This window comes from Linepithema humile, chromosome 6 (assembly GCF_040581485.1).
Source record: "Linepithema humile isolate Giens D197 chromosome 6, Lhum_UNIL_v1.0, whole genome shotgun sequence".
Classification (NCBI taxonomy): Eukaryota; Metazoa; Arthropoda; class Insecta; order Hymenoptera; family Formicidae; genus Linepithema; species Linepithema humile.
The window spans coordinates 22,917,851-22,936,392 of record NC_090133.1 but is presented as its reverse complement, the minus strand read 5'-3'; the positions used below and the strand labels follow the sequence as shown (position 1 = coordinate 22,936,392).

The window sequence follows — 18,542 nt, the reverse complement described above, 5'->3', positions numbered from 1 at the left end:
CGCAATTGTAATGGTTTTATAATTATTTTTGTAACATTATATATTATATCTTGAAAATCATATTTGACAATTTCTTGTATGTTATATACGTGAATCATTCTAGATATTCTGTAAAATAGAAATTATGATAAAGAAAATCAATGAGACATTTCTTTTTGATATAACAAGATTTTTTTATACAATTTTCTTCTTATGCAATAATAAAATCTTTCACAATTGTTCTAGCTATACGTATAATCTTTACAGAAAAAATATCAGATCTAAGGCAGAGTATGCATTGAAAATCAGTTTTTACAAAAATACTTAACTGGCATATTCTAAAAAATACATTGTTTATAGTAACGGTGACCCTTAGCGAGAAAATATAAAATTAAGGCCATTACCAATTTTATAATTTTAAATAAACCGTACATAAACTGTGTTTTATATATGTGCAAAACTATAAAAATTCTCAATGTGCAATAAAAATAATCAATAAATGTGAAATTATTTACAATAAAAAATTTTTCTCGTTTCCTCTCTGTATTATACATATATTTATCTATTATGAAATTATTTTTTTAAGATTAAAAGCTTAAAAAAGGAATGGGGAGAAGATCGATTACGATTTAACTAATTATTCTTAGGTAAACTGTGAAGTAGAATGGGAACATACTAAAATAGCAGCAATGTAAAAATACATGAGCAGTATTATAATATTAAATAAGGTGTGTGCTTATTTATGCTATAAATAGTATATGATAAAGTGTGCGTAAGAATGAAACAATTGTACTTTTATCTAGTAAAGAAAGTTATCTAATGAATTATTTTAAAATTAAATGAATTATTTTAAAGGAGATGAATATAATTAAAAAATATCATCCGCACATGTCGTCATATAATGTACAATTATCTTTTGGGAAATATCTATCTCGCACCCAAGTGGCAGTGAAAAACTCACAAAGCAATTCAAAGTTATCGCGCGTTATACAAATATTTGAAGAAAAAGTCTTTCTCTCTGATAGTCATTGATTAGATATATATATTTTTTTAGAGGAATATATTCGTAGCTGTGTCCACATGTATCACAAACTCTTCAACTAAAAATCTTTAGTCTAGTAAATGGAAATTCAAGCTTGATCATTGTTAATAGATGCTAGACTAAAGTTAGATGAAGCACTTTGTGCTACAAATAATCATAAGATCCAAATATCAAATACAGAAGTTCAAATTTAATTAATAATACTATGCAACAACACTGTCACTTAGAAATTTCACTATTAGAAAGAATAAATTAAATATAGAATTTAATAACAAATGATTTGTGATGTCGCGCTACATTAAGAAAGCTAGTGTTGTTACAATATTTTGTATATATAAATAATTTTCTAATATAAGCGACAAATGTCATTGGTGTAAATTTGTATTATCTAATTAATTTGATATAATTCTTTTTTTTTATAAATAATCCAATTAAATTAATTTCAATGAAAGTAGAGAAACATTTCAAGCGTAAAAGCTCATAAAATCGCGCATTCATAAATATACATACCACGGTCTCGCTTTGAAGACATATCTTTGTACATAATTCGTCGCATACGTTAAGTTCCTTCTTAGAAGGAAGAAAAATGGATATTTTTTCTACAGTGTAGCAAAATGCTATATAAATAATGAAATGGAAGTGCTATAACGCCAACCATGGATGATGACGAATGGATTCGCGACTTCGATCTCCGTAATCATACGTGACCTCTACACCAATCGGTATATCTTCTTTTGCTGTAAGTACCAGATGTGGCGTTGAACATACCTCTATGATTCGTGCAATTAAATTACCATTTCTTGAATGATTTACCAATCTACCAAGTTTGTCAGTCTCCGCTGTTGCATCAACACTAAAAATTATGTGCATTATAAGCGTTTATACCAATGGTCTATAGATCTTTTCTATTGGTTTCAAATTCAAGTTATCATTTCTGGGTAAATAATAATCTTGATAACACCGGAATTTCCTCACCAATACTGCTGATTACGATGTTGAAAGTAATACATATAGCATCCGGTATTTTGATCTTGCGCATACGCCTTCTCGCGCTCCTTTGCCTTCCCTTGATTGATTAATTCGCCAATGTATTCTACCACAAATTCGCCTTTAGCAAATTGTCGCGTCGTTATGATTCCACGACCTTTGCCCGGAAAATTTTTGATCTGTAATAGAAAGCAGATTGTCATAATTTGTTTATAATATTACTTTCTTCATAAAAATGTGAAGTAACAATTCTGTAGAATTGTAATTATGCAAACCTCTTACCTCTAAGCCTTCCTCCACCTGACAAAGCACCTTATTTTCCAAATCACGTTGTTTCTCTTCCAATACAGCCTTCTTACTTTTTCTGACACTACGACGAACTGGAAAGTAGTCAGTAATCGAATGATTCGTTGCATTCGTACCTGGCAACTTTGATAAACGATGGTTGATGGATTGATTAGAGGCTGCTTTTTTACGTCCACGCGAGGCAGACTTCTTTACAACTTGTAACGGGCTAAGTAATGTAATCACAGATTGCTTTTCATTAATTATAGCTTCCTCATCTAAATCATCTGATGGCATATTGATTCTATGTGGTGTAGATGGTCCATGAATTGGAACGGCCACTGGTGTTTCTACGATTAAAGTTTTTATTATAAACTAAATAATTTTTAAAAAACTAGTTAGAAATTGATTATATATTATGATTTATACCATCGGTTTTAAATTGTTCTACATCAGAGATAATCTCATTTTTCGCTTGAACACATATTGGAACTTGCGCATTTTTAAAAAGATAATGGGTAATCGACATAGGACTTTTTGCTTTTGTAACTTTTGCATATGAATCCTGTAACAAATGAAATAATGCTCTGCAGTGTAATTTGATAATACAAATGTATTTACTAATTTGCAAGAATATCTATATGGTTAAGCGATCAAATTTAAGATATACTAAAAACTTTAGCGCAAGATACTTACTTGTTTATAAGAATGAGCTATGCATGTAGGAGAGTTATATGTTTCTGATGTAGATGATATTTTATCTACCTCTTTTTCGGCAGTATCAAATTTACTTTCTTTTTTCACAGGTGAATTTACATTGCTGTGCACGGGTGAAGATATAGTCTTTGTTACATTTTTTTCTATGCCACGTTTCCGCCTTCCTGCATAAATTAATAGCATTTAATATTTTTTAATTTTGGGAAAACCATAATTTGTAATAATAAATGCGTTACTAAAAAAATAATATTAAAAAATATACAATATAAATATAAAAATATGATATTAATATTAAAAAACAAATTTTGTATATTGTGATTATATCATAAATTAATATTAATACCAATAAAGTACCAAATAAAATTATAAGAAATTAATAATTATAACAAATTAATTATTTTGCTTTATTGCTTACATATTAAAAATATACTAAAATGCAAGAAATAGTTGCTGATTTTATGAATAAAAACTTATAAAGAGCAAAGTTAATTTAAAAACGCAAGAGTTTAAGAAAAATATCACAAATCGATAGATATCACGGTTGAAATTATTTTCACATTTCCATGTAAATCATCATGCAACTGACAATTATCGTACTCCATGTTAGTTTAGAGTAAGTCTAACCGTGTTTTAGATACTTAAAGTCTGCAAAGATCACGAATCTTAAAGTAATAAAACCACTACAATTGATAAAATAGCTGAATAATCCTTGAAAATCCCTAAAGCAATTGTCTCAACATTTAACAAATTGTAAAATCGACACATTGAAATAGTTGATAAACATCGCGCGTCGAAACGAGAAGCAGAGCGTCAATAGATGTCGAGTGGGGGGGCCAGGAGAGAGCGTCTCCGATAGAGTTCAAAATGGAGCAAGAGAGGAGGCAAGATCCACTCAAAAACATAACCTGCACCGGACCGGTGTAAAATGCTGAGTGAAAGTATCGACTCGCAACGTATTCTTACCTTTAACCATATTATTCGCATGATTCTCCACACGACGGATTGTTGCGCGCGTTGTCCTGTGCATGATAAAATGCAATGAAACACATTCAATTACAGCAGAAGCAAAGCAGCGACGATGGCGGACGGTGAAGGGACGCGATAAATCCTTATGAAATCCTTATGTTGCGCTCTTCGTCAGCATGCGAAAGTCACGTAGCCACATCCGCCGTGTTGTTGTACTACTAGCAAGCTATGAACTACATAAGCAAGCCATTCACGAAGGCGGATTATCTTTCGGGCGTACGTCTCACCGAGGTTACAACCAAGTCGGAATGTAACCGAATGAGCGATACGCCGGATGTGTCGCCATATTGAGATCCAAGTCGCTGCACATCATGCACACATACACATACATATACAGAAATACGTTAGACTAATTTTTTATGTATCATGTTTGCTACTTGATTAATTATTGTACAAAAAAGATATATATATAAGGTTAGGTTAGTATATTAGAGGTTATACAATAAAACTTTAAAATTTGTAGACAAATCTTTATGATTATTACTTACCTGTTAATTATAAACAAATATACATGAATAAATAAATTTATAAATAAATAATTAATAATGCATTATTATACAATAAATTATTACAGCGGGAAATAAAATTACCGCTTGACGGAGGTTAGTTTACGTAGCAACCACACTGCAGCGCTGCTGACGGCGCATAGCTTGGATCGATCACAGCGCTCGAGCGATGATGTTATTATTTTTTAGACAGATTTATCAACGATCACGTCGCAGAAAACAAAGTAAGCGCGACTTGTTCTGGTCATTAATGTAACCAGGAATACAGCATTTTGTTTGATGATATGGAATTCTCGATTAAATCGTGTTAATTAATGCTGGCACACCGAATTTGGCCGGTGCGGGTTCTTTTCTTTTTAGCGCGAATACTTTAAATCAACTAACGATCAGCGCTCCAGGAAAAGCGACGTTGCCAAACGTTCGTACGCCGTCGCCGTTTCCCGTTTGTATGTCTATGCGTATATAGACGCATGATATGCAACATGCTATTAAATGAATCAACACCTAGGAGAGAAATCTAGAACTATTTAGTAAGACTGTTGCTCCGACGACAATAAGAGAACATTGACATTATTGACTGGTTTCTATGATTCGGTATAGAACTCTGATCATTTAGCCTATATTGCAGTATTAATTTTACATTCACAAATAATCAAATGCTTTTTGAATATTTATACACATTTACATGCAATAATATTATGTATTTCTGTAAAATATAATTGTTACAGTTATCATTCGTACTTATTTGAAATGTTGTTTCTTGTCACGACTGTAACATTTCGAAGAGGGCGTGAGTGCATGGAAAATTGGAGATTGCGCATGATTTCCATGCACGACTCTAGCAGTCTTTAATAGTATCTCGTCAGTGGTGATACGGAGTTTTGTGTGTCGTCTGGTGTCATTTATACGCTTGTATTGAACGAGTACACGTGCTCGAAAAAACCACGCTTGTGTTAAAACCATCCTTGGAAAGATCGTCGTTCTGCCAACTGCGGTTCAATTGCTCTATCTATTATTGACTATCAGCAGTTCTACGTGCTGCTTCGCTGCTGCAAAACGACGTCTTAAATTTTGGATTCATCTGCTTAAAATGGTATGAGCATGGAATAGTACTTTAACGTTTTTCTTTTGACTAAGTGTTTGAATTATAATGAATACTAAATGCATGATTTAGCTTATAATTCTCTGCTATCGCAAATATTTATTTAAATCGTTTGAAAAAGATGCTTGTTACTCAAAATTTTCACGAACGATCTTGTTTAAAAACTAAGTCTTTCAATTCATGAAAGTATATTTAGTTACGGAAATGCTGATAGATATCGGATTTCCGTAACGATCTCATTTTCATGATTTTTCTCTTTATCTGTCACGTTGCTGATAGCTGAAAAAAATAAAGTTTTATGCAGCCGAGCGCCTGTCGGCGCTCTCCTGCGCAGTGATTAGTCGTGAAAACGCGCAATTTTTCGGCTCGCGCGCCCTGCCATGATTCTCTCCTTATTCGCTCCTTTATTCACAGTGATGCGGCAACGGCGCTCGCCCACTAGCGCCGTGTTAACGGGGCGGCGGCGACGCGCAACATCGAGCGCGTGTGTTTTTGTATTCGCGTTGCGATGCAGCGCGATCGGGGCGACGGGACGGGGGCCAATATGGCGGCAGTCGTGCAGCCGAGCGAACGCGCTCTCGAGGTGAACCGCGCGCGCTTACCGACGACAACCGCGTGAAATGGCCCGGCTCGGGCGCGCAGTGCCAATGTCCGTCACGCCTATCTCATAGCTCGCACGAGACCGTCAGATCGTTACGGAACCGCCGGCGATGCTTGCTTGACGCAACACGCGTTCTTTGATTTATTAACCGGGTCGAAAAAAAACACAGCTCGTACCGTTCGTTTGCTTGCTTGCTCGTTTCAAACCCGCGCATCCTGTCAGTTATAGTAATATTATATCACTGTACTCTCACGGAAGCATCGTCATTCTCTTAATATCATCGCAAGTCTTACACGCGTGAGGTCTCGCATCACTTCGTTTGTCATGGTAGGTTCTTATTCTTAATTCAAAGGGAAGCTGAGAGAAAGAGAGACGGAGATATACCTCCAAGTTCTGGGCACGCGCTTCCTACAAGGATACAGCGCGTATTTCACCGTCTGTTCTCCCCGCTTACATGAGGGAAACGGCTAACCTAGCTCTCTCGCATGTACGACGCGTTAGATGTACCGTTTTTTTTTACTCATTCCAAGCAACAATTAAATATTCATACTTTTCTAATATGTCTTTCACCGCATTATCAGAATTGTAAATCTGATTATTCGAGATGAATATTTGACTTTGAAGTTGTATACATTTACATCTTATGTGTGTTGATACAACATTTAAAATATTGTTTAAACTTGTAGTAGAATACTAATCAAATTTTAATAATTATTGATCTTTGGTATTTATTTTGAATATAATTGTTAAATTATACACAATAATTTTACATTGATAACGGTTTTTTTTGTAGGCAACAAAAAAGTATGATGATGGCGTTAGTGATGATACTAGTGGGAGTGACTTTGATGATGAAGAAGATCCAGATAAAATTGAAGTGCCTGGTAAATCACAAATTTATATCTTATAGATGATATACATATATTTTATTAAAATTAAGAAATATAATTTTTATAAGAATTCTAATTTTGCATAAGATGATGCAATGTTTTGAATAATTAATGTTTTAAGACGTAATATAATAATATATGAAAATATAATATAAATAATTTTTTTAGGAGGAGGTAAAGATCTTGCAACCGCTGCTGGAATTGCAAGTATCAAGGAGGAAAAACCTTCCACAGATTTGCCAACAGATTCTGTGGAAAAAGCACAAGGGGCGTTAAGTGGTAAGTCATGTTTAAAACAATACAATTTTTTTTATTGGTATTTGTAATTTCGTCAAACATTGTTTTTAGTATTAAACCAAAAATTTGGCAATAAAATTCCTGGTGGTTTAGTGACTAAAACAGCAACACCTGGTTATGAAATGGTGCGTGTAGGAGGCTCTCAAGGCAATGCAAATGCACCAGGCTTTGTTAATGCAAATCAATTGAATCAAATGAATCAATTAACTGGTGGATATGGCGGTTTTCCATCTGGTTTAGCTTCTCTTGCAGGATTCAATCCCGCTGCTTTTTTGCAATCAGGTAAGTCTGTTTTTAATCATTTTTCTATTATAACAAATTTTACATAATAGAATTTTCTTTTCTTTTACCTTTATTTTAAAACAATGCTTTTTTATAAAAATATGTATGTATGTTTGTATGAGTTATCTGGGTACATACATCATTTATGTCGAGTCAAATTTTTTTTAATGCTATGATACTTCTTTCAACTTATTTTTGTTATTCTGTATGTTAAATAATTGAATTTAAAAAAGTAACAAAGTTAATATTAAGCTATATCTAAGCTATATTAAGCTATATTGAGCTATATTATAAGCTATATTTAATTATAAAATATAAAAATTTTATTTATACATTGCTTTATTATTTTTGACAAAGTAATTATTAGTAAAATTGCTAAATCATATTAATCATATTAATTACACCATTAATTATTCTAAAATAAATTTTTTTTTAGGCGTGGACATAAACGCTTTGATGGGTAGCTTCATGGGTATGTCTGGAATGAACATGGGAGTTAATCCTTTTGTTCAGCTTCTAAATCAAAGTGGAATGCATCCTGCTAATTGGTCAGGTCTGTCAGATATTCATAATATATCGATAAAAACATTGATATTAAAATAAAAAAAATATTCTGATAGAAATATTTAATCTTAATACTTAATATTATGATAAAAATACTTAGTCTTTAGTGATAAATTAAAAAATTGAGTGAGAAATTTCATTATAGGTAAGTCTGTGCCACAGATGTGGATGAATGCAGGTGATCCGACCAAAATGATGCAACCAAATATACCGGAAGAGGAAGAAGTCGATGACGAAGATATGGGTGTTGCCGAGACTTATGCTGATTACATGCCAACAAAATGTATTGTTGTTCATTTTAATATTTTATTTTACATGCGTGTAGATAGAATTTATAATTTTTGATAATTATAGTGAAGCTTGGGCGAAAGCATCCGGATCCAGTTGTTGAAACAGCGTCCTTATCCAGCGTCGAGCCGACGGATGTTTGGTACAAGGTGTCTATACCAGAGGAGTCAATACGATCTGGTGCGCTCTCTGCCCTCCAACTGGAGTCCATCACATACGCTTCTCAACAGCACGAACACTTGCTGCCGGATGGTACTCGCGCCGGATTTCTGATCGGTGATGGTGCAGGTGTCGGCAAAGGCAGAACTATAGCCGGCATAATATTCGAAAACTATTTGAAAGCTCGAAAACGTGCCATTTGGGTATCAGTGTCGAACGATCTCAAATATGACGCCGAGCGCGATTTGAAAGATATAGGTGCATCCAAAATCGAAGTACGTAATTTATTTGTGTTTAATATATATTGATATTGTGTTCACATTAGAAGAATAAAACCCTTAATTTTGATCATCTGCTACATGTTACACATATTTTAATAATTGAATACAATTATTAAAGAAAAAGTATCATAAATTGTAATGAATAAATCAAATCGCAGGTTCATGCATTGAATAAATTCAAATACGCGAAAATTTCGTCAGCCGTGAACGGCAACGTGAAAAAAGGAGTGATCTTTAGCACATATTCTGCATTAATTGGTGAATCATCGCAAAGTGGCGGAAAATACAAAAGCCGGTTAAAACAGTTGTTGCAATGGTGCGGCGAAGATTTCGATGGTCTGATTATTTTCGATGAGTGTCATCGGGCGAAAAATCTGTGCCCTACTGGAAGTTCAAAACCTACTAAGACAGGTATTAATCGTAGAATAAAATTTTATGTAAAAATTATTTTAAAACGTCTATATAAGTGACTTCATTTTTTCGCGCGATCGATTATGTGAAACTTCTGCAGGATTAACGGTCTTGGAGATACAAAATAAGCTTCCGAAGGCTAGAGTTGTATATGCCAGTGCCACCGGTGCTTCTGAACCTCGCAACATGGCCTACATGGTACGACTTGGCATGTGGGGCGAAGGTACACCTTTCCCAGAATTCAACGATTTTATCGCCGCCGTGGAGAAACGTGGTGTCGGCGCAATGGAAATTGTTGCTATGGATATGAAGCTGCGTGGCATGTACATTGCTCGGCAATTAAGTTTCCACGGTGTGGCCTTCAAGATTGAAGAAGTGCCTCTTTCCAAGGATTTCACGAAGATTTACGATCATTCAGTGCGACTGGTGAGTTACCTGAAAAAAATAAACTTCTTCTCACACACGAGGCATGCTTGTAAATCTCGCTAATTTTGATACAGTGGGTGCAAGCGATGCAAAGGTTCCAAGAAGCGGCGGAATTGATAGATGCAGAAAACCGCATGAAGAAGACAATGTGGGGCCAGTTCTGGTCGTCGCATCAACGTTTCTTCAAGTATCTCTGTATAGCCGCGAAAGTGAAGCACGCGGTGGCTGTGGCTCGTGAGGCGGTAAAATGCGGCAAATGCGTGGTGATCGGTCTGCAATCCACTGGCGAAGCGCGCACTCTGGAGCAATTGGAACGCGATGACGGTGAACTCAGTGACTTTGTTTCTACCGCAAAGTTAGTAGTATTTTGAACGACGAGAGGGAAAGAGAATTGCGGTAAGTTTATACTACCGATATATCTAATAATAATCTCAATATTTGCAGGGGTGTTTTGCAAACGTTAGTGGAAAAACACTTTCCGGCGCCCGATCGCAATCGTATCCAGCGTCTTCTGGGCTTGGAACCACCTAAGCTCAAGTTAGAGGATTACGATGTGGATGCTGGTGGTTCTGGGGGTAAAAGAAAACCAGTTCGGCAAGCTGCACAACGTGCGTCGAAGAAAGTGCGCGCTTGGTCGTCGGAAGAGGACGAAATATCAGACGAAGACAGAAATGGTGCTCACAGTTCCGGCTCCGAGTTTAAATTAACTGGCAGCGAAAGCGAGGACGATCACCATACCGACGAAGAGAGTAACGTCAGTTCCGATTTTAACCCATTCTTTAGTGACAGCGACTCTGACACTGGTAAATATTAATCCTGCAGATTACTGATTTTGCTCGCAACTTTTTTTTATTTCTGTTAGTTTTTTGAATAATGTATATTTGAAAAATTTTAAAAATTATTTTTTTATACCAATCACTGTGATTGGTGAACCTAACCTATTTGTCTCGAATTAAACTATTTTCTCAATCTTCTTCTTCCTTGATTACTTTCTATCGAACCAAAGAGCGCCTGAAAATCGGGCCTTTTTACTTCGGTTTATTTCTAATATTTTTGGTTTTTTGTTTGTGCTTGCGCATTTTTGGTTCACAGCCTTTTTTTTTATTGATTATTTTGTACATCTTTATAGATCCTTGGGACAGGCGAAAGAAAAAAGGCAAGAAGCAAAAGAAACCCGCGAAAAAGCGTTTGAGTACACAGGATAAGATTCAGTCGATGTTGGTACACAAACAGTCCAGCAACAGAAACAAACGCAACGGCGACACAGCAGTCGGCGGATCCATGAACAGCATGGACGGCGGTGTGCCTCATAATCAGGCACCCCCTAGGGATGCCATTGAAAAAGCTTGTAGCATGAAAGAGCAGTTGTTATTGCAAATAGAAAGTCTTGGCGAGCGATTGCCGCCAAACACACTAGATCAATTGATAGACGAGCTCGGCGGACCCGAGAACGTCGCGGAGATGACAGGTAGAAAGGGTCGCGTCGTGCAAACGGAAGATGGTGCAATACAATATGAATCCAGGTCAGAGGTGGACGTTCCCTTAGAAACCCTTAACTTGACGGAAAAACAGAGGTATGTATTGAAAAGAACCAATATATATCTTCGCGCCTTACTTTTTACTTTGCGTGAGGAATAAAAATGCTATTCACATCAGTCTTTTACGCTTGGATAAACACATTTATTTCGGTCCGATATTTATATCTCATTATTGTGAAATATTTTTAACCAAATGTTCCAATCCACGCTAGGTTTATGGACGGAGAGAAAACCGTAGCGATCATCTCCGAGGCGGCCAGTAGCGGTATCTCGTTACAGAGCGACAGGCGAGCGAGGAATCAAATGCGACGTGTGCATATCACGCTCGAGTTGCCGTGGAGCGCGGACAGAGCGATACAGCAGTTCGGACGAACGCATCGATCGAATCAGGTGAACGCGCCGGAGTATATATTTCTTATATCGGATCTGGCCGGAGAAAGGCGATTCGCTTCGATCGTCGCGAAGCGTCTGGAGAGCCTGGGCGCGTTAACGCACGGTGATCGTCGTGCGACGGAAACTCGAGATCTCTCGCAGTTCAATATCGACAACAAGTACGGTCGCGCGGCGCTGGAAGCGACAATGAAGACCATAATGGGGTTTGTACATCATTTGAAACGGTCGAAAGCTATCGATGCGAAATATAAACATTTCATTCGATTTCCAGATACGAAGCGCCGTTGGTGCCGCCGCCGCAGGACTATCGCGGTGATTTCTTCAAGGACGTGGCCGATGCGCTGGTGGGCGTCGGTTTGATTTGCAACAGCGAGAATACACCGGGCGTGCTCACTCTTGATAAGGATTATAATAACATGTCAAAATTCTTGAATCGCATCCTCGGCATGCCGGTCGATTTGCAGAATCGTCTGTTCAAGTATTTCACCGATACGCTCAACGCCATTATCACGCAAGCCAAAAAGACTGGTCGCTTCGACATGGGTATCCTTGATCTCGGTACGTCGGGAGAGAACGTCCACAGAGTGAAACTATATCGGTTCCTGCGGAAGCACGCGACGGGCAAGGCGCCGACGGAACTGCACGTAGTTCATGTCGAACGCGGTATGAGCTGGGCTGAAGCCACGGGCAAGTGCTCAGAGCTTACCGGATCCAAGGAGGGCTTCTATTTGAGCCACCAGATCCGTAATGGCAAGCAGACGGCCATTCTCGCAATCGCAGTGGACGGCGGCAAGAAGAAAACTGAGAGCAAGAAGGATCAGCTTTATATGGTGCACAGGTACAGTCATCCAAAATCCCCAGTAATTTAAATTACTAAAAACAGAAGAGAGGAAAAGAAAAAAATATTAATTTGCATATTATATAATTTTTTATATTGGAGGTTAATCATTGTCCATTATTAGACCCAACACGGGACTTCAGCTACGACAGGAAAGCCTAGGTGAATTAGAGAAAAAATACAAGAAGGTGAGTGCGGATGAGGCGGAGCCACACTGGACGCAGCAGTACGAGGCCTCCGTGAATACGTGTTCGCACGCGTATTGGAGCGGCAATTGTAAAAACACTACCCTCGGGATAGACTGCGAAGTGGGGCTGAGAAGACGTTCCTATAATGTATTAGCCGGTTCGGTTCTGAGCGTTTGGAGCCGCGTGGAGAATGTGCTCGCTGCACGATCAGGACATAATTCTAAGATGCAGGTTGTACGGTTGCGGACGGGTAAGTTGAGCATTCTTCAGAATTCTATCTAATTCGTCGAATCTGAAAATTGTAATCTATTTTCGTCTGTGACAGACGAAGGGCTGAAGATCGTCGGCACGCTTATTCCAAAGTCTTGCATGGAAGCGTTGCGTCAAGCACTTTCCTCTGACGCAGAGAACACGGAGGAACTGGCGTTGTAAACATTTTGAGTCGTATCGAAAGTAAGACATGATGGAAAATTCATAAATATATTTATAAGTGTATATAAATACGTATATATTGTTTCGTACATATAAAATATTACGTATAATACTTAATTTAAATTAATGTCTGCAAAGTTACTTACTCATTTCAGACGTGAATAGGACCAAGCAAGGCTATCGACATAGCGTAATACGCCGCGACTGTAGAAGAAACCCCCTCTTTTTCCAAAACTTTTCGTTGGAATGCAAGGAGAGGAGCGAATTACGTATGTACGCATTACATATATATTACTTGCCTGGAACCGTTGACGCGCCGCAAAGTAGATTCCAAATTGAATCTATTAGTTAGCAAGGTATGTTATTTTACTGTGTCCCACGTGAAGAGCAGATGCAAACATGTTCGATTACAAAAGATCAACACAACCAAGACCACAATTTTCTTATTATTATTTTTTTTTCGTCATATCTATACAATTTCCACGAGATTGTAGCATTCATTCACCGCAATGTAGATTTCTAAGTAGTTTGACCATTTCCCCTGCCCTTTTATCATTTCGTATAATTATTAAGCTCCGTCGGGTATAATAAGACGTTTACTTTTTACATTGTCGCCATTGTAATATTTTTGCCCATGAGATTCTAACGGACATAGGGTATGGCACACAGTAGCGAATACAGACTCGATTTATCTCGGCTGTGCCCCGAAAGAAGCGTGAACAAAGAATGCGTAGAGGAACGGCAGAGCAGCATTTTCTGCATGGAAAATGTGAAATGTAATCGACAGTCCGTATAATTTAAGATGCGTTCAATTTATTTAAGCTAGCCCGTATCCCGCGAACTTAAACACAGTGTATCCGATCAGCATCGATTGCTGCTTTCGAAACAGTGCCAGTAGATCCGATTGATTGTGATAATAATTATCGACAAGACGAATAGCATTAACAAGAAATAGCGGGACGATCGCGGCAATCGATTCTCTTCGGACGAGTACAGATGTATACGCGAATGCTTTGGTTTTCCTTCGATCGTTTGACCGACTAGACGACGAGGAGAAAGGCGTTACATACATACACACATGCTACTGCTACTGTTACTATAGCTACCATTATTACTATAAATTACTGCTAATACTACATTAGTGCTAGTACTACCGTTAATAAAATACTATTAATATTATCCAGATGTGGGGAGACGAGGTAATTACACACACATACACACACACAACACACAGTGCTTATGCCTTTTCCGATCTTGCTATAGAATTTAAGAAGAAACGCGACTTACTGTACTAAAGTGCCAAGTTAGACGTTCAATTTCTTCCTTTCATCCTTTTAGTTTAGTTTTTTTCGTTTTTTATTATTGTGACGGAACACGAATTGAACGTAAAGAAAATGAATTTTGATCGATATATTATGTATTATAAAATACATTCCCCGACGGACAACTATATTCTAATTTTTATACAAATTAACGATTAGTTTGATCAGAGATAAAATCATTTTTATATATATATAGAGAGAATAAGCCTTTCAAATTAAAATTTTATTCCCTTGAATAAATGATAAATATGTTTCCTTTCGCTCTTTTATATCAACTTGTAATCATTTAAAAGTTCATTTTTTCTTATATGATTTTACAAAATTAAAGCGAAGTATGATATTAATATTTAATACTTCCGCTGTATACCTCAATGATAAAACGCAGCTTTAATAAAATATTTTTCGAAACTGGCCGTGACAACACCTCGTCTCTCGACGATCATCACTCTAACTAATTAGCCTTAAAATAAAATAAAAAAATGAAAAAAGAATTAGATCGGTATAACGCATACAGCAGATATATTTATATTCAAATGCATACACTTAGTAACCAGTGCGGCCTGCATGTATAATGGATGTAGATGTTTGTTCGTTTGTGCGCCTGAAGGAATTTTCGAACGAGTGTCGAGTTTCGAAGAACGAATGGGTGATATATAAGCCTTGCGATCCATCTTCTCTAATAATAATAAAACTTTCAAGATGCAGATTTAGAGCGTAGAGAACTGTCGGAGCAGTCGATAGAATCAATGACCGTGATTAGAGATCCCTTATTTTAGTGATCTAACTTTTACGAGCGATGCGTCTCTGTGTGACGAGAGAACGAGAGATTCATCGTCATCCACCTGTTTCCACGGTTATCCTTACCGCATGGAATCGTTTCGCGATACATATGCAATAGAGAAACCATCGCATCTTTACGGATAACAACTATATATTGCATTTATAAAGGAGTTTAAGAAGAGAGAAGCAACATCCGATTGTAAAATACTTGTAACGTGATTATAGCGAATATTGTCGATCTACTCTTTTTCACGATTGGAGAAAAGAAGAGAGCAAGGAGAATGCGATATTTAACATTGGAAGAAGATTTATCGTAGGCTTAATTCCTTTAGCTATTATCGATTATTCGTAAAGCGTGATATTATAATTATTATTAACGTTACTTTAACGAAACGCGTAAGCAAAATGTACCGAAGCACGAAAAGCAAGTATAGATACGATTTGAGAAGATGCGTTTCATGCGTTCTGATATTGCGATTCGCAATACAAATTAATTCGGTAGTGGAACTTAAATATTAAAAGTCACGATAATTGTACGTTGACGAAGTTGAAACGTAATGTAAATATATGCACTGAAATCTGTAAGGCGAAACTTTAGGACATATGAAAATATGCGTTTTGTATTTCATACTTTTACAATTATTTCGCTTGAGTTCCTACGTTGCAGAAGCGCGACTTATAAATGTGGTATTTAGTGCGCGTGGAAACAGGCGTTGCGCTTTCTAGTGAAACAATTATTCCTTTCGTAATGTGCTGTGTTTTCATGGACGACTTACACGATTGAACGCGAGTGTGCTGCGTGTATATATACATGTATAAATGTCTCTGTGTATGTAAAACTAATAATTCTTATCCGAAACGACGATGATATATCCACCTCTTCGCGCCCAAGAATTCTTTCGAAGTCCCATTCTGCATTGGGTATAATTGATTGATCAGTGCTAAACATCCCTTTTGCGAAAAATCAGTTTGATGACTATTTGTTTCTTTCTTATTGTTCAATATATATTGCGCAATGGCAGAGGATAAAAGGCATTGGTTTATACGAAACACGTTGATTTTACCGCCAAGTGTCATTCTACCGAGGATTGTCTAAAACCTACTTTTAAAAATAAAAAAAAGATTAATCAAGGAAAAGCGAGAGATATAAATGAGCCAGAATTTTTCCTTCCTGCATGATACGTCCCTGAAAAGTTGAGAGGAAACGTTGAATTAAGCAACGTAATTAAAAAGAGATTATTTTATTTTAACATACTATATTTATTAAGTTAATGTGTCGAATGTGGATCGCAGCTCTGTTTACATTCCACACAGTACATTCTTGTACTTCGGTATAAAAAAACTGTACAGATTAACTTCTCATCGCGCGTTTGAATGCGAGTGGATAATAAGTCACCATTCACGCGATATACGCACATATACAATCTTGCACCCTACGTATAAATTTCCTACGTTTTATTAGATCTCAGTAATACCTCTTGAATGTATGTATATTCCGTTGTAAAATGATACACTATCTGGAAATGATGGAAGTATCATAGGGGTGTTTAATGAAAGGCGTATAAGAGCATCAAAAACGTGCAAACTCCAATAACAAGGCCGAGTATAACAGAATCTCTTCTTTTACGCAGATTTATCCTCTGCAGTAAACTGTTGACCGCTGGAAATCGATTAGAGATATCGTTGAATCTAGTTCTTATACGTTTGAACGCCTGTCTTTGGGTCATCAAGTGATCCCGCGTCTCCATCGCTATGCTTATTTGATCGTTGATTAATCGATCAGAACTGAAAAAAAAAGACGGTAATTATAAAATATGCATTTCAATCGTTTATCACAGCATTAATAGAACAAAACCTACTTGTGAATATGTTGATTTTCTTTCAGATACATTTCACGTCGATTCAATCCACCTGCACTTTTATAATTGCTGTAAAAAATGAAAATACATAAGATTGATTTACTCTTAACTGACACATTGATACCAAATGTGTCAGGATCTAATATTGCTACACAGGATATATTTAATTGAGAGTGATAACAGACAATTGTACATACTCTATTTCTTTGCGGACACTGCCTAGAAGATCCTCTCGATCTTTCCTAGCTGTAAAGTTATTTCTAATCTTGTTGAATTCCAATTTATAATCTTTTAATATCTCCTTATGACGTTGCATCGTATGCAACATAGCCGCACCATTTGGTTGTAGTTCACTCATCCTTTCGTTTATAGAGAATAACTATCAATTGTTACATTTAATTAATAAATTTGTTTATTTACAGATATATGGAAAAGGAGAAAAAAGAAACAACTTACCTTGGAAAGCAATGTCTCTAACTCTGATGCCATGTTCTCAAATACTTGTTCCTCATCCAAAAGAGGAACTTCATCTGCGTTAACATGTCTAACACCTGTATTTATGCCCAGCTTACTGAATGCCACCAGCTTCGCATCGATTTCATTTTCCAGATGTCTAGCCTGCTTCCTCAGATCTGCAACATCCATCAATCTTACATGAGTCAGTACAGAATTTGTTCTTTTCACTCTCGTTCAAAGTGCATTTACAGTAAAACACAAGCATATGCTTCTATAAATTTTACTCATGTAAAATACATCACAATTTGCAAGGAGAAACGAAATAATAAGTGCAACAAGTGCAATTGGAGAAAAATAACGTCACGAATAGCATTGCGATATTATTGAATTAACGTAACGGAATATGTGACGTTGCAAATGTATTGGAGCAACACTCAGAGATAACGTCAGCGTGTAGAAGACGTGCAGGAGATGTCCTGAATTTCCGAGACATCCTTCGAGAACATTTTCGCGATATGACACTCCGCACGTATGACAATGTAAACAAAGATTGAGATTTCGCTATATGCACGCATATAGGTTCCGTTGCATCCTTATCAAATGTGTACCTTCCCAGTCGATTGCGCCCAGCGAGCTAGCCATTTATTACGAATGATTGCAAATCGCAAATCCACTTCCAGGCCTATCACATAACACTTTTCCTCGTCCTTCCACCGGGACAGTTTTAATAAATGGGGAAACGCGACAACCAAGGCACAGTGTAGTAGCGCAATTCTCTGTCACTCTGTCGGCATCCCCGACGTTGGTGTTTGACAAAATCAAAATGCGCAAGCGCGACGTAAATAAGATGGCTCTGCAAAAAACATCTGTACATGTGTGTACATCCTGAGCGG

At 36.8% G+C, this 18,542-nt stretch overlaps 3 protein-coding genes across 7 annotated transcripts; 1 reads left to right on the top strand and 2 right to left on the bottom strand.

Annotated features, from left to right (window-relative positions):
* Positions 1-1,001: 1,001 nt before the first annotated feature.
* On the bottom strand, positions 1,002-4,672 carry Set8 (SET domain containing 8). 2 transcript variants are annotated; one of them, XM_067356766.1, is made up of 7 exons: positions 4,525-4,672; positions 3,974-4,338; positions 2,990-3,174; positions 2,723-2,858; positions 2,291-2,643; positions 1,997-2,187; positions 1,002-1,874 (listed from the first exon to the last, which is right to left on the bottom strand). In XM_067356766.1, the coding sequence occupies exons 2-7, from the start codon at positions 4,035-4,037 to the stop codon at positions 1,664-1,666; spliced, it is 1,140 nt and encodes a 379-aa protein (XP_067212867.1). In that variant the 5' UTR covers positions 4,038-4,338; positions 4,525-4,672; the 3' UTR covers positions 1,002-1,663. The 2 variants fall into 2 exon arrangements, with proteins under 2 accessions (XP_067212867.1, XP_012223752.1); XM_012368329.2 differs by lacking the exon at positions 4,525-4,672 and having other exon boundaries at positions 3,974-4,439.
* Positions 4,673-5,408: 736 nt separating this feature from the next.
* sno (strawberry notch) lies at positions 5,409-16,471 on the top strand. Of its 3 annotated transcripts, none has more exons than XM_012368273.2 (17): positions 5,409-5,635; positions 7,039-7,129; positions 7,304-7,414; positions 7,484-7,714; positions 8,151-8,267; positions 8,424-8,561; positions 8,633-9,000; positions 9,165-9,417; positions 9,518-9,843; positions 9,918-10,198; positions 10,288-10,646; positions 10,973-11,417; positions 11,594-11,977; positions 12,046-12,612; positions 12,737-13,050; positions 13,126-13,253; positions 13,388-16,471. In XM_012368273.2, exons 1-16 carry the CDS (start codon positions 5,633-5,635, stop codon positions 13,230-13,232), a joined length of 4,095 nt encoding a protein of 1,364 aa, XP_012223696.1. In that variant the 5' UTR covers positions 5,409-5,632; the 3' UTR covers positions 13,233-13,253; positions 13,388-16,471. The 3 variants fall into 3 exon arrangements, with proteins under 3 accessions (XP_012223696.1, XP_012223697.1, XP_012223695.1); XM_012368274.2 differs by lacking the exon at positions 5,409-5,635 and adding an exon at positions 6,160-6,572 and having other exon boundaries at positions 7,526-7,714; XM_012368272.2 differs by lacking the exon at positions 5,409-5,635 and adding an exon at positions 6,160-6,572.
* An 88-nt stretch (positions 16,472-16,559) lies between these two features.
* Positions 16,560-18,449, bottom strand: Gos28 (golgi SNAP receptor complex member Gos28). 2 transcript variants are annotated; one of them, XM_012368271.2, is made up of 5 exons: positions 18,258-18,449; positions 17,650-17,842; positions 17,391-17,572; positions 17,194-17,262; positions 16,560-17,119 (listed from the first exon to the last, which is right to left on the bottom strand). In XM_012368271.2, the coding sequence occupies exons 2-5, from the start codon at positions 17,836-17,838 to the stop codon at positions 16,882-16,884; spliced, it is 678 nt and encodes a 225-aa protein (XP_012223694.1). In that variant the 5' UTR covers positions 17,839-17,842; positions 18,258-18,449; the 3' UTR covers positions 16,560-16,881. The 2 variants fall into 2 exon arrangements, with proteins under 2 accessions (XP_012223694.1, XP_012223693.1); XM_012368270.2 differs by having other exon boundaries at positions 17,650-17,825; positions 18,258-18,400.
* Positions 18,450-18,542: the final 93 nt, after the last annotated feature.